Genomic DNA, 15,000 nt, shown 5'->3' on the forward strand with positions numbered 1-15,000 from the left:
GTTATTCCAGCGTCGAAGAACGTGAAGAAAAGCTTCAGATTCAATCTACTTGACCTCCGGCTTGGCTTAATTAAAATAACAAAGTTAACCTTAATATTAAGCCCATGCCACGGACCAACGCCACGGAATGACCAACATCATGATGATTTATAGTGAAGGAGATGATGAAATGTTAACCCCGGTAAATGAATGAAGAAATGTATCTTTATCGATGGTGTTTTGGAGATGCTCAGAAAAAAAACCCAGAAAGCTCCTTTCCTGGAGTTGAACCTTCTATATTCCAATTACAAGTTGTTGAATGAACTTAGCTCCTACGAATCAACGCCGATGACTCAGTGGTAGGGCATCCGAACTAGTAATCAGATGGTCCTCGCTTTGACTCCTGCAAAGGAGCACTCCTATTTTCTCTGAGCATCCCCGAATCGCCGTCAAAAAAAGGTACATTTCTTCCTCTTCATCATCATCATCATCATCATCATCATTGTCGCCGTAATCATCATAATCGTCGTCACGATGGGGGTTGTGGTCGTCGTAGTCGCCGGTGTCGTCCTTGACCCAAAAAAGCAAGGACAACATAATTATACAATGATACACCGTTGGCTCCGTTGCTTGAGCACCGGGCTTCCATGCGGGAGGTCGTGAGTTCGACTCCGGCCGGTTAACACTCAGGGTCTTTAAATAACTGAGGAGAAAGTGCTGCCTTAGTAATTACATCTGCAAATGGTTACGCTCTCTAGTCTTCTCGGATAAATACTATAAACCGTAAGCCCCATCTCACAACCCTTCAATTTTCATCAACTCTGTGGGACGTAAAAGAGCCCAAACACTGTTCGCAAAGGGTAGAGCATGGAGTTCCCGGTGTTGTGGTCTGTCCTATGTGGTGTATCATGGTTGCACGAGAGGGTTTCAACGAGTTGCGACTCCAAAGCACCTAGTGGGAAAATCATCTCAACAACAAGGAATCAGCTTTTCGGGTGAAGTTCTCCCTCTCCTAGACGTCTTCGTTTCTTTTCATCCCGAATAACCTATCATCATCATCAACGTTAACACGCAAGTTCTTTGTGGCAACGGGGAAAATCTCTTCTGTTTTTTCTCAATAATTGAAAGTTCCACAGATAAGATGGAAAAAATGTGAGGTCGGCGTTGTTTACAGAATGCAGAGTGAGGATCATTTGATGTTGCGTTTTACGTTGGTGAGACGGCAAGTGCTTTTGGACCCAGGTTAAAGAAATACGGCAACACCACACAGACGACCGTAACAGCAGTAGGAACAATCTCGGGCACAAGCGTCACACACGACATTTTATCTTCTGCAATCAACCTCGTCCCCAAGTGGAGGGAGGTCTATACGTGGCGGAAAATGTGTAATCGGTCAAAAAATTACATTTAATCAGCCAGAATATTTCCGCTTTTAATTCAAGGGAACAATGACACCATTTCCGATATATTGTGAGTATTGATATTGATATTGAATAAAGAATAAGAGAGAGAAATCTGTCGAACTCCAGGCTTTCTACATCTCAATCCACCATTACCAAGTTCCCCATTACTTGAAAATATTATCATTACAAAAATTCAGCACTTTACCTCGTTCTAAAAGTCCAAATTGAAGGCTTTAGCTTCACGATAAAAGACAGTGACAATTAAGTTACAGTTTTTTCCTACCCGGCCGGAACAAGTTCTTAATCTTCGTTGAGTTCTCGTACTGTTTCATTGCTTTCAACTATCAACTACTGGTCTCAGTGAATTGACTGGATCAATGTGGTTAAGTTAAGAGAACAAGATAAGCATATCACTGCTGTTAGTCTATTTGATAATTTCAGCGCTGACAGGTAGAAAGTCCGTTATAAAGAGAGCTTAAAGTACCAACTTTTCGTCCTTTGAAAAGGTAGTAACTCTAAAGTCTAGAAAAAAACACCACCAACAACAAAAGCATTTCATGAGAAGTCAGAAACACGTCCGTTGAAGGATTAAAACACACTTCTATAGATGTGTCAAAACTACTAATTTTTCGGGTGTTTAAACGACAAAAGAATCTTGTCTTATTCTAACAGACCTATTGCAGGGATAGTCAAACCATTCAAGTCACTTAGGCAAGCTCGTTTTTAAAGACAAACACTTCCAGCTCATTGTTGCCGCCCGCTAAAAATGAAGTGGCAACCATGTTTGGGGGGCATTCATACGTGTTGTTTAAGTTACTGTAGCTACTGTCATTGGTATTTGCGTCACTACTTATATAAAGGTCATGGCTGCCTCCAAACGTGGGTCCATATGAATTGCCACAGAAGATTCCATAGTGGTTTGAAGAACCCTTGAGTTTCATCTTTGTTGGACCAGCTCCTGATTGGTTTACAAGGCTGAATAAGAAGGACTTCTCACACCTCTTAAATCCTGTTGAACCTAAAAAACACAAATGGTAGCTAAAGTGTGAGGATGGCTTTTCCCTTTCGTCTATCACCCGCACTTCAATTATACATTTATTTCATTGGAGTCCTTTCAGAGGAACACATGAGTCCGACAAATCGACCAGCTCCCAACTGAGTGGCTTCATAGCTCAGTAGTTGGTAGAGAATTGCATCGGCATCGCAGAGGTCATGGGTTCGAATCCTGTTGAAGCTGCAAGTGCTAAAACCAAGTACAACGGAACACCAAAAATAATAAACATCAACAAATAAATAAATAAATTATTAAAAATACAATTAAAAAAGCGCTTTGCTTTACCGCCGACCAGAACGTCGTTACAGATCGCAATTTTGGTAGTGCCCCCCAACATGGAGAACGGTTAGTGAATCACAATCAAGTCATTTACAAATGCAATCCAGCTGTGATCAACTCAATCCTTGGTGATTTTTTTATCTGTCAGGTAGTGACTCAGAGGAGGATTACAACAACTTTTTCCACACTTCTACTGTGATTTCAAAGAATTCCAAGCTTTATCGAACACACGACATCTAATATCCAGTCACCTGTCCTCGATGCTACCCTGTCTTATTTTTCGCACCCTGGTTCTTTGCGTCTGGAAATCGAGTATTAAAAAACAGCGTGCACTGTTCGATTTATCAGCCAGGGCACTTGTGATTCGTACTTTATTACTACAATTCTGGAGCAGGCCTGCAAGCAAGCTCTCTCGACCGAGCATGGGATTCCGTCACTTTCCCTCCCAGAATCCCGTCGCACTATTCAGACCACGCTGGAAGTTCGCTTGCAAGCTAGTAAAAAGGTAAAAGTAACTTTATTTAACGTCGGTGGTTCCTTCAGCTATCAATGGAAGCCGACGGTGCGCCCTTTACCCCCCTCCCTCTGTCAGTGCTCCGTTTTACGGATATTTAAAGCTATAGCTACACGGATCAGCGGAAAGTCGAAACAGACGTTGAAGTCACCGAGGATCGAACCGGGGACCTCTCGCTCCGAAAGCCGCGCACTAGCCATGTGAGCCACGAGTGGTCCTCAACCTCTTTTTAGTTCTGAATCTCTTGTTTGAAACGCGAAGTGCCCCTCACGGATTACTGCAAACACGAGTAAAAAGTTTCAGCATAAAACCAACAGGGTTCGTACCCTTAAGAGTTTTTCAAATTTCATGACTTTCCATGACCTTTTCCATGACTTTTCCCAGTTTTCCATGACCTAAAGTTTAGCTGCCAGTTTCGAAAATTGTCAAAATCGTCCTTGTTTTGAGGGTATTTTCTGACATAACTCGCCTGCATTTTATTTTGTCCTTGCTTCCACTTCTGCAATAATTTACGTACCACTCGTAACTATAATTTTCCATGACTTTCCATGACCAACAATTAAATTCCATTACTTTCCAGGCCTGGAAACTGAAATACTTCAATTCCATGACTTCCCAGGTTTTCCATGACCCGTACGGACCCTGAACCAAACACTTACACGCTTTGAGAAAGCTCGTCGTCAGAGTCGCTACCTGACAGATTAAAAAAACTACCAAGGATTGAGTTGATCACAGCTGAATTGTATTTGTAAATGACTTGATTGTTATTTCACTCACCGTTCTACATGTTTGGAGACACTACCAGGAAGACGATCTGTAACGACGTTCTGGTCAGTGCAAAACCAAAGCGCTTTTTAAATTGTATTTTTAATATATCTATTTTTTGTTGGTCTTTGTTATTTTGCGTGGTCCGTGATGTTGAGGTGTTCCGGGGTGTAACAAAAACAAGGTTTATTTGTACTGTAAAGTTAACTAGCTAGCTGAATAACAACATGTGAATTAAAAATACAAACAGTAGCTGGGCTCCAAAAATAACTAAAAAGCTAAACCAGTTGGATGACCACCATTTATTAATTAAAAATAAGTATCTAGCACATGCCTGTTGAAGCCATGCACCAGAAATGTTTCAGGTCTCTATAAGAGACAATTGCTTAAATTGTCTCCAGTAGATAATTGCATGGATAATTCTCCCTTTCGTCTATAATCTGCACTTCAAATATATAGAGGATATTTCATACCTGCGTGTGGATATGAATTTTATCTTCGAGTGTTCAACTCGATATCTCACGAGTGAGCGCAGCGAACGAGAGAGATATCGTGTTGAACAAGAGAAGATAAAACTCATATCCACAAGCAGGCATGTAATATTCTGTTTATTATACAAACATACTAATGACGACGTTTTCTACGATTGTCCGAAGATTTCCGAAGATTTTCCAAAATTGTTCCAAACGCCAGACGCACGTTTCCGAATATTTTGCGAAGATTGCCGAAGATTTCCAAAGATTTCCGAGGAGGGACCGATGATGTTTCGATCATACAGCAACACATCAAAGAGTTATGTAGCTATAGCAGTGGTAATCTTCAGACTTGTGAAAACAACATGATATTTTCACGTGGGAAATAACATGTTATTTTCACGTGTGAAGATATCATGTTTACGCGCGAAAGCTCACCTTGTATTTCACTGGTGTTTATATAATAATTAACAATTATTCCATGAGCGCGCGTTGGATATGAGATGATAAATAGCCAACGAGGCGCGTAGAAAATATAGAAAACTAGACTACAATAAAAATAAAAAGGCCCAAAAAATCACGCATATGCTTGCCGTGTTTGTAAATCATGGTATAATGGCTCATAACCCATGACAGCTTAGCCAATCAAAACTCTCGAATTGCATTATTCAATGATCCAGTTTTTAATAAATAGATGATATTACATGGCTGCGCGGGGATACGAATTTTATCTTCGAGTGCTGAAAGTATCTCTCACTCGTTCGCTTCGCTCACTCGTGAGAGATACTTTCAGCACGAGAAGATAAAATTCGTATCCCAAAGCGCCCATGTAATGTTCTCTTTATTATATAGATATTGATGAAATGTCAAGATTTAAAACAACTTGTTTTATTCAATTTCGAAATTCGAAATGATGAAAAAGTGGCCACCAACTACTAAAACACGCATGTCGTGTAACATGAAACAAGATATGAAAGTTATGAAAAGCAAATCATGATAATGTAAAATTTTGCAATAAAAATGTTAATGTAGTAGAAAATAATTATATTGAAGCACAAAAGTAACTTACAATGAAGACGAAGCTCGCGTTTTATTGGCTAATCGTGTTCGTTACCATGACGACACCTATATTCTCACATGTGAAAGATAAAAATGATATGTTCACTGCGCTCGGTGAAGATATGATTTTTTAGTAAAAGGAGAAGTCCTGGTCAGTATCTATATAATAAATACACTTATTTCCATTCATTGATTCCTTTCACAGGAACACATGAGCCCAACAATTTTACTTACTTCCAACCGAGTGCCTTCATAGCTCAGTTGGTAGTGTAGAATTCAGGGCATGGATTGAACTCAACAAATATCTTTCACCGCGTGCTCTCCATTTACCGTTCTCCCTTCTAAACTTCATATTAACTATCCGACATATTTTACATCATGTAAGTTGAAAGATTGAAGAAATCCTCGTACTTATCTGAACAATTTAAGCAATTGTCTCACATAGACACCTGAAAAATTCCGGCGGCTTGGCTGGATTCCAACTCATGACCTCTGCGATACCGGTCCAATGTTCTATCAGTTTCTGATATTGGATGATTTTAACATCCATGTCAAAATTCGGAACAATCCTGATCCTTGATTCTGTTGGACTACGTCAGTACGTTAATCAACCTACGCACATCAATAGTCATACTCTGGATTTGGCCATAACTCGTTCTTCAGAACAAATTTTCGAATGTTTGCACTGTGTTGGTCGTTTCTTCGCAGATCGTGCTTCAGTTTTGTGCACGTTACGTAAATGTAAACCTGATTTGACGGTTAAGAGTATTAGTTATAGGAAGTTTAAATCCATAGACACAATGTTTTAGAGATGATACCGCCGCGTCTACACTATGTTCGGAACCCGCAATTCAAGATCATCTTGCGACTGCGGAATTAGATGCGCTCGTTCGAATATACCAAGATACTCTAACTAATGTTATCAATCGTCACGCCCCAATAAAAACTAGGGCTATGGTTGCTAGGCCTAAAGTCCCGTGGTATAGGACAAGAAGTTCAGGATAAACAACAAAAACGAAAGGCATTCGAAGAGCTCAAAAGTCTCATGACATCAGCGAAAGCACTGGTTTTATCTCAGAGGGGATTGCAAGACAAGGATAGTGGCAGACGCAGGACCAGACGGTCTGAAAGCAGTGTTACTCCAGTTTCAAGAAGGGGAATGGAGACCTGTGTCGTATGCCTCGCGTAACCTTACTGAGGTCGAAAGACGGTATGCTCAGACAGAAAAAGAAGCCCTCCCTCTGGTATGGGGCAGGTGAACAGTTCAACTTATATGTGTGTGGGCGTGACTTCGAATTAGAGACGGACCATAAACCTCTCGAGTGCATTTTTAGAAGTAGAAGGGGTGAGCCAAACCATCGGGAAGCATCGAGCGATGGGTTCTTCGTTTGCAGTGCCACAACTACCGAGTAGTGTACAGACCCGGAAAAACCAACCTGGCAGACGCGCTGTCCAGATTGAATCAGAGTGATCCCAAAGACCAGAGGCTGTGCGAAAGAGGATTTTGTCCGATTTGAATCTCAGGTACTATGTCGATACCATAGGACATTTGGTTGAAAAGAAAAGGGGAACTACGCAAACCAAAGGGCAGATACATATCCACAAAATAACGGGACTGCCAGTAGATATCCAGCAAGTTCCAATCATTGGGGTGGACGGGTATCAATCGGAAAGCAGACTTGAAAGCCACGAAGATTCGCTCTGGCGAAAGGCTATCGCTCGAAACGTCAGCTTTTAGAATCCTTGTACGGTGGTCAATTTACATTATCAACTCCTTTGATAAAACCAAAATTTTTGTGTACAAGAGAGATAGTTCGTCGGTGAAACCGTATCTGTCAGTGAGCGAGCCTGAACTAGCCACTGAATCAGTTCCAGCAAACACAAAGTCTGAAGATAAACCAGGAGTGGTAGAGAGACCTAGGTGCATCATTAGATCCCCCGAAAGATTCTAGGGAAGCCTAGGAACTGTTTAAAGTGCCCTTAACCCCAAAATATTTTTTTCGCTAAAATGAATCTCTGCACCTGTTCGAAACACATTCCGGCCTTTTTTCCCCCTTTTGTAACAAATCCTGCCTTTTTATAGGCTTAAAAACTTGCAAAAAACCAAGCATCTTTGGTTCACGACCGAGTCAGAAGGGGAGTGGGTCTATTCCTGATTTACATTGCATTAACTCTTTGTAAACATGCATGCAAAGTAGATTGTAACGTCAAATCAGGAATAGACTCACTCCACTTCTGACTCGGTCTTGAACCAAAGATGCTTGGTTTTTCGCAAATTTTGAAGCCTGTAAAAAGGCAGGATTTGTTAGAAAAAGGAAAAAATGGCCGCAATGCGTTTGGAACGGGTGCAAAGATTCATTTTAGCGAAAAAAATATTTTGGGGTTAGGGGCACTTTAAAAGCTTAACTAAACTCGTGTTTATCGACTTTGATTGATAGAAACAGCTTGTTGATAAACTTTGTTCTAACGCCGCTTTGTTTACAATACTGTAATACTGCATGGAAAGGAAGGGATGTAGTGTCTTATAAGTGTGCTATGCGGACCTTTGTAACGCGCGGAGTTATGGGTATCTAGGAGAGAGATCCGCCATGTTGTATTGCATCGTGCAGTGTTATTAAAGTTGTGTTTATCCGAGCTTTGAATGGCTTCTAATAGCCATCCGATAGCGAAACGGTACACGCAATCTCATAAAAAAGTGAGGAAAGTGTTCCATGGATCCAATGCCAACATCATTGGTAGTAGACTGTGCCGATGTGCTTCTGCCTGTCATCAAGTCAATGATTAACTGTCCTTTATCGAATGGCTACTTCCTCTTGATTGGGAGCAGATCCTTGTAACTCCCTTGTTGAAAAAAGAAGGGTTGGGCACGGATTTCAAAAACCTAAGACCGGTCAGTAGTTTGAAATTTGTATCCAAACTAACAGAGCGAGCTGTAGTTGATCAACTGCAAGATTACTTGGTGCATTATGACCTTTTTGCGACACTCCAGTCAGCTTATCGTTAAGGCCACAGTACTGAAACGGCATTGTTAAAAGTGCATAATAATCTGCTTATTAATAGGAACAGTCAGCAAGTTACCCTGTTGGTCCTACTCGATTTAAGAGCGGCGTTTGATGCGGTTGATCACAGGATTTTGCTTTCACGTCTCGAGAGGAGTTTTGGTACTAAGGGGACTGCTGTAGCTTGGTTTTCCTCTTACCTATCAAAGAGGCGCCAACGTGTAACCTTGGATGGACATCTTTCTGATGAGTTCAATCTTCACTATGGAGTTCCTGAAGGTTCTTGTTTAGGACCATTACTTTTCACGGTTTATTCTAGCAAACTATTTCAGATAATTAACAACAACCTACCCAATGTTCACGCCTACGCTGACGATACTCAGATATACCTTGCCTTTTCACCAGCTGGCACTGGTCAGGCACAGGCTATCAAAGCCATGGATAGATGCGTCGAAGAAATAAGAGCATGGATGCTAACTGACAAGCTCAGGTTAAATGACAACAAAACCGAAACTTGATTCATCTAACCGGTAGTGCTACCGTCTCTCCGGTCAGCTCCGCAAGGAACCTTGGAACGTGCATGGATACGAGCCTCACTCTCCACGATCACATTAACAAAACGTGTAGAGCTGCTTACTTTCACATATACAACATCAGGCACATTCGAACGATTCTAACTAAGGAAGCTCCCCAAATACTGGTGCATGCCTTTATTATTAGTCGCATTGATTATTGCAATAGTCTCCCGTACAGCTTGCCTGCGGTTAACGTCGCCAAATTACAGCGTCTACAGAAGTCAGCGGCAAGACTTATTTCCCTTAAGGCCCAGTAATACGGGCAACATTTTTCGTGCAACTTCTCGCGCAACAATGTTGCGTTAGAAGTTGAGATGGTTATATTGCAAAAAGTAGACGTGGCTTTTTTTACTTTTTACAACAATCCCAAGGCAGTCGCCCGTGAGCAAAAGCAATCGTCTAGGGTCAAGAAGGCAACCACTAGAAGCCGTCGCTCGACTTCCAACGCCGTTCGCACGCGAGCAAACTCCGTGAATCAGGTCCAAACGGCTTCAAAGACGTCCGCACCCGTCCACGAACGAGACATTGAGGACCGCCCAGTCGGACGAAGACTCGTCCTCTTCTATCGGCGAGTTGTTCGACGAGCCAGCAACGCCTTTGGAAAATCCCAACGGCTCTACTCCCGTAAGTCCAGCCCAACGTGCTGCCATTGAAGAGATCGTTGCGGAGTCGGTTTCCAATGCGTTTGAAGCCTTTCGCAGGCTGGAACAACCGGAATCTTCACCTCAAGCGGTTCCACGCCCTCGTACTCCCGGAATGGCCTAACCTTTGGGTCCTTCCCGTCCAGTCGACCGTAATCTGGAGGACAGAATCTTACGCGGTGAGTACACGTAGACCTTGCGTTGTTGTTACCCGAATCGCTTAATGAGACCCATACCCCCGAACTTCAGCTAAGGTTGGACGACTCGGCCCTAGGCCCCATGGATTCCCCTGTTACCATGGTAAGGAAGCGGAGACCCACAATGGACTCCTTCCAAAAATGGTTGGATGCCTATACTGCATTCATGCTGGTCTTAGTCGCTGCCTACCCTCGAAGAGCACTTGAGCTAATCAAATACCAGCAAATTATAAGTAAGGCGGTAACTAAGTTTAAGGGCATGGCTTGGTAATCGCAGTTCCGCCAGCGCGCTGCGCATAACCTGACCATTAGCTGGGACACCGTAGACCTGGAGCTGTGGACCTTAACATTTTCGGGTTTAGCTAAGCCCCATTGCTCCGTTTGCTCGATTCCCTACACAACTCAGGACAACTCTCCTTCCGCTGATTCCAACAGAAAACCTCGCCAAGTCCAGTCCACTGTATGCTTCGACTTCAACAAGCCCTCAGGCTGCCAGTGCCGCAACTGTAACTACCCTCACGTCTACCGCCGCTGTTTCGCCGGCAAGCACGCTGCCACATCCTGCCCACAGCAACCTTCCAATAGCTCCAGCCCCTCTCGGTCCTCCTCCGCTAGCGAACGCGGCAAAAAATAAAGTGGAACAGCTCAGGCGTTTACACAAGCCACGGGTTTCTACACCCACTGACACTGACAAGTTAGAGATAGAATTAGTTTATCATCCCAACCGTACATTTGTATCTAATCTGCTTCGTATACTCAGGGAAGGTGCGCGCGTAGGTTACTCTGGTCCCCGTTCCCCCCGGGTTTCCTCCAACCTGATCTCTGCTGTTCAGCATCCAGAGGCGGTTACCCTCAATTTGAACAAGGAAGTAAACCTTGGGCGGGTAGCAGGGCCCTACTCTTCACCGCCTCTCCCTGCCTTAAAATGTCACCCGGTTGGGGTAGTTCCCACGAAACACTCCCCTGAATGGCGGACTACCATCTTTAATACTCGCAGGGAGATAACATTAACGATCACATACCCAAGGATCCGTTCTCTTTGTCATACGTTAGGGTGGACGACGCCATTAGCATCATCCAGTCTCTTGGTAAGGGGGCCTTCGTGGCTAAGGGGGGTAGTTTCTAAAGAAACTGTGGTGCTGTGTCGGTGGGGAAGTAGTACACAAAAATTTGGTTTTATCAACGGAGTTGATAATGTAAATTGACCACCGTACAGGGATTCTAAAAGCTGATGTTTCGAGCGTTATCCCTTCGTCAGAGCGAATCTTTGGATTCGTTTTCAACCAACTGTCCTGTGGTATCGAATGGATCGTAAGCACAAGTACGGCCTTCAACACGTTATTCATATCTTAGACGATTTCTTTATCGCAGAACCCTCAAAAGTGTTGTGTCTCCAGAGTTTTAGCACGTTTCTCCGGGGTTTCATGTCGCTCAATGCCCCTGTGGTACCATCCAAAACTATAGGCCATTCTCAAGTCCTTGAGTTCAAGTTCTTGGGCATTGTCCTAGACTCGGTTGGCATGGAGGCTCGCCCCCCGACGATAAATTATCACGTATCCGGGATCTCCTAGCCTCGTTCAAAAAACACCGTTTGGTGCGCTTGCAAGAGCTACAGACGTTAATTGGCACCCTTCAGTTTGCATGTAAGGTAGTCGTTCCGGGCAGGACTTTCCGTCAACGCATAATCAATCTGACCAGAGGGGTCCCCAGTCGCTTCCACCATATCCGCCTCACTCGGGAGTTCTTTAAGGACATAAATATGTGCAAGGTTTTTCTTAGCGATTGGAACGGGCGTTCCTTCTTCCTCGACTCCTCCAGCACCCCAACCCCCGACCTCGAGCTCTATGCCAATGTTGTCAGCTCGGTGGGTTTTGGCGTTTTCTTAAGGGTCACTGGTTCCAAGGTCGTTGGCCTCCCCACTTGTGCCTTTATAGGGTTAGGGGCATTAGTATTGAATGGCAGAAACTTTTCCCCATTGTTGTGGCCTGTGCGATATGGCACCCCTTTTTCACGGGAAAACGCCTTCAGTTCTGTTGTGATAACGAGTCTGTGGTCTCTATAATTAATTCAGGGCATTCCAAGTCCCCGCGTATCATGGATTTGGTACGATGTTTAGTTCTCATTTCCATGAAACACAATTTTTTGGTACGGGCCCGTCATGTTCCCGGGGTTTCTAACGGCTTTGCTGATGCGCTCTCCCGCTTTCAGATGCAGCGTTTTCGGGCTCTAGCCCCAGTCGCAGACCAGATGCCTTGTACCATCCCGCCTTCGCTAATGACCCTTTGAGGGCTGAGGTCCTAACCTACGCTAGCTGGAGCCTCGCAAAGAATACCAATCACGCTTACAGCTCTGGGGAAAAGCATCTCTTAACATCTCGCCTCATGAATCGTCTCCAAAGCCCTTCAGGGGAAGTGTTACCAGCTTCTTAAGGCACACTCATTTACTTCGCTTCCTATTTAGCTAGATCAGTGCGTCATAGCACGATTAAACTTTATTTAGCGGCGGTTCGTAGCCTCCATCTTACAGCGAGTTTCCCCGATCTCCTAAAGGGCAAGCTTCTGTTGCGCAAGGTTCTTAACGGCATTCTCCGATTTCAGGGCGACACACAAATTCGTGACCAGCCGGTTACCCCTCGGGTGCCTTGCGCTATCCGTCCTATATTGCAGTCCTTTTCTATGATCTGGGCTGCTTTTACTTTAGCGTTTTTTGCATTTCTCCGCTGTAGCGAGTTTACTTGCAACAACAGCAACATCAGAGACTTTATTTTAACAATAGAGAAAAAGGCCTTTGAAGCCCGCAGTTAGCAGAGCTATTCTAGGCGGGCTACTAAAACTGACACACACACGCAACACACACACACATTAAATACATAAATAAACAAGTAAATGACTGGTATCAGTCAGTTCCGTTCCAGTACCGATCTTTCTACTGATTGCATTCGCTTCCATCCCAATCTTGATTGCCTGCAGTACATGACAGTCCGCATAAAGTCGTCAAAAACCGATGCGTTCCGGCGAGGGCACTACCTCATGCTCGCTCGTACTTTTTCCCCCTTTTGCGCCGTTGTGGCCATGCGTAGATTTCCTCCTAACCACGCCTCCTCAGGGACCACTTTTCCGCTTTTAATCCGGCCGCTGTCTTACCAGACCAGTTGTTGCTCAAATCCTGCGGGATAGCGCCATGGTGGTCGGTCTTTCCCACCATAGTCTTAAGGGGCATAGCTTCCGCATTGGGGCTGCATCCACAGCTGCTGCTGCCGGCGTGCCAGATTGGCTTATTAAGGTACTCGGTCGCTGGTCTTCTGACTGCTACCAGCTCTATATTCGTACTCCAAAGAGTGTATTGCATTCAGTCACCCCTAAGATGGCCTCTGTTACCGACCAGCATCTAAGTTTCCGCGTGTTTGGCTTGGAGGGATGCAGTGCCTTGCACGCGGTAAGGTTAACCCTAACCCTAATGTGACCTTTGATCCAAGATGAATTGTTTGATTCGGCTTGAAAAAATTCGTTTCACTCTCCCCAATCTCTCTCTCTCCCTCTCTCTCTCTCTCCCACGCCATCGACGGCTTTATTTGGGGCAACCCTAAAATCCGGAATCAGGAATCCGGAATCACAGGTCATTGTTTTACCAATACAGAGAGTAAAAACTATCCTAAACATTCATAAAAGTTAACCTTAGGCCTAATTAGGCCTAAACAAACGTTTTTAGGCCTAAGGTTAGCTTTTATGAATGTTTAGGATAGTTTTTACTCTCTGTATTGGTAAAACAATGACCTGTGATTCCGGATTCCGGATTCCGGGTTTTAGGGTTGCCCCTTTATTTGTAAACATAAACCGGCTGTAAAACCTTTAAATATGTTTGTTTGATTACGCGCTTAGAAGCGTTCACTTGTTTCCCGCAAGTTTCGCCTACGTGTTTGTTCTACTCTCGTGAGCTCATTAACTTCGCTTGTGCGGCATGTTGCAAAGGAGGTGAGAACTTTTTCAACTTGAATAGGATATTGTTTGAACGTTCAATGATATGAAACTACAACAAAGAACAGATAACACCAACAATATCTGCCAATCAAATTCCTGCGATTTCTATCCGGCGTAATCAGGCATTGCTGTATAAAAGGGCTGTGATTTTCTGTTCAATTCAACCCACTCATCTTATCGAAGTATTTTCGCTGATCAAATATTTTCACCAGAGTCACTCGAGATGGAAAGCTATTATTGTATCTATTGCAATGAGGAAGTAACAGCGAGTCAGGAAGCGCTCCTGTGCGATGGCTGCAACAAATGGCAACATCGACGTTGCAACACGGGAATTTCGAGACAGCAGTATAGAGATGCTGTTAAGTCCAGATTAGAGGTGGTTTGGCGATGCCTATATTGCAGTGAGATCACTGATCCACTTGCGGAGAGTAGCAGAATCGAGGAAGAGATGGATACCTTTGACATTCCACCATCTTTTGGAATGTTTTTTGGTATGCTCATTTTCTCGCGCGCTTACGGCACGAGTTTCAAAAAAAAAAAATCTAAGACGACATTTGTTGAAAAACCAACTCTTCGTAGTTAATGAGACAGGTGAGGTAGTCGTCCTAGGTTTTAATGTTCCAGATCAAGGTGTCTCTTTTAATATTAAACCAGTATTCGGTCTATTTTCAGCTTTAAAATTTCTACTACTTCCAAGCGAGCAACGACATCGAGTGATGGCACAACGCTCTGAATCGTCGTGCGAGCGGGCAGTGCAGATTACCTCTGTACTCCTTAATCGAGCTCCTGGACAGAGAGGCGAGACTTACAGCCGTCACCATCAGGCTTGTGTCCGATGAAAAACTGAAGCGGGTCCAGCGGAAGCAGTATCGAAACCTGCAGGCGAGGCTATTCGACAGCTGGGAGAAGTACGAAAGGAAAGAGAAGACCGCCGCACAGTTGCTGAAAACGTGCTCACATCTCAATGGCCCCACCCGTGGAAACTGAAGACGTCAGTAAAATCACAATCAAAAAACGGCTCGATTAGGAGCCACCAAGTTTGCAAAAGTATATGACCAGCAATAAAGTATCAATAAAGAAACCTA

General features: G+C 43.9%; 1 protein-coding gene across 1 annotated transcript in view; it reads right to left on the reverse strand.

The window, feature by feature from the left end:
- Positions 1-2,089: 2,089 nt before the first annotated feature.
- Positions 2,090-15,000, reverse strand: part of LOC138009850 (BTB/POZ domain-containing protein KCTD14-like) — a 17,170-nt gene continuing 4,259 nt past the window's right edge. The window contains exon 2 of the mRNA XM_068856844.1: positions 2,090-2,400. Coding sequence (XP_068712945.1) covers positions 2,090-2,400 — 311 coding nt within the window. The remainder of the gene's footprint in view (positions 2,401-15,000) is intronic.

Source organism: Montipora foliosa, chromosome 7, assembly GCF_036669935.1.
Source record: "Montipora foliosa isolate CH-2021 chromosome 7, ASM3666993v2, whole genome shotgun sequence".
In the NCBI taxonomy this organism is placed as follows: Eukaryota; Metazoa; Cnidaria; class Anthozoa; order Scleractinia; family Acroporidae; genus Montipora; species Montipora foliosa.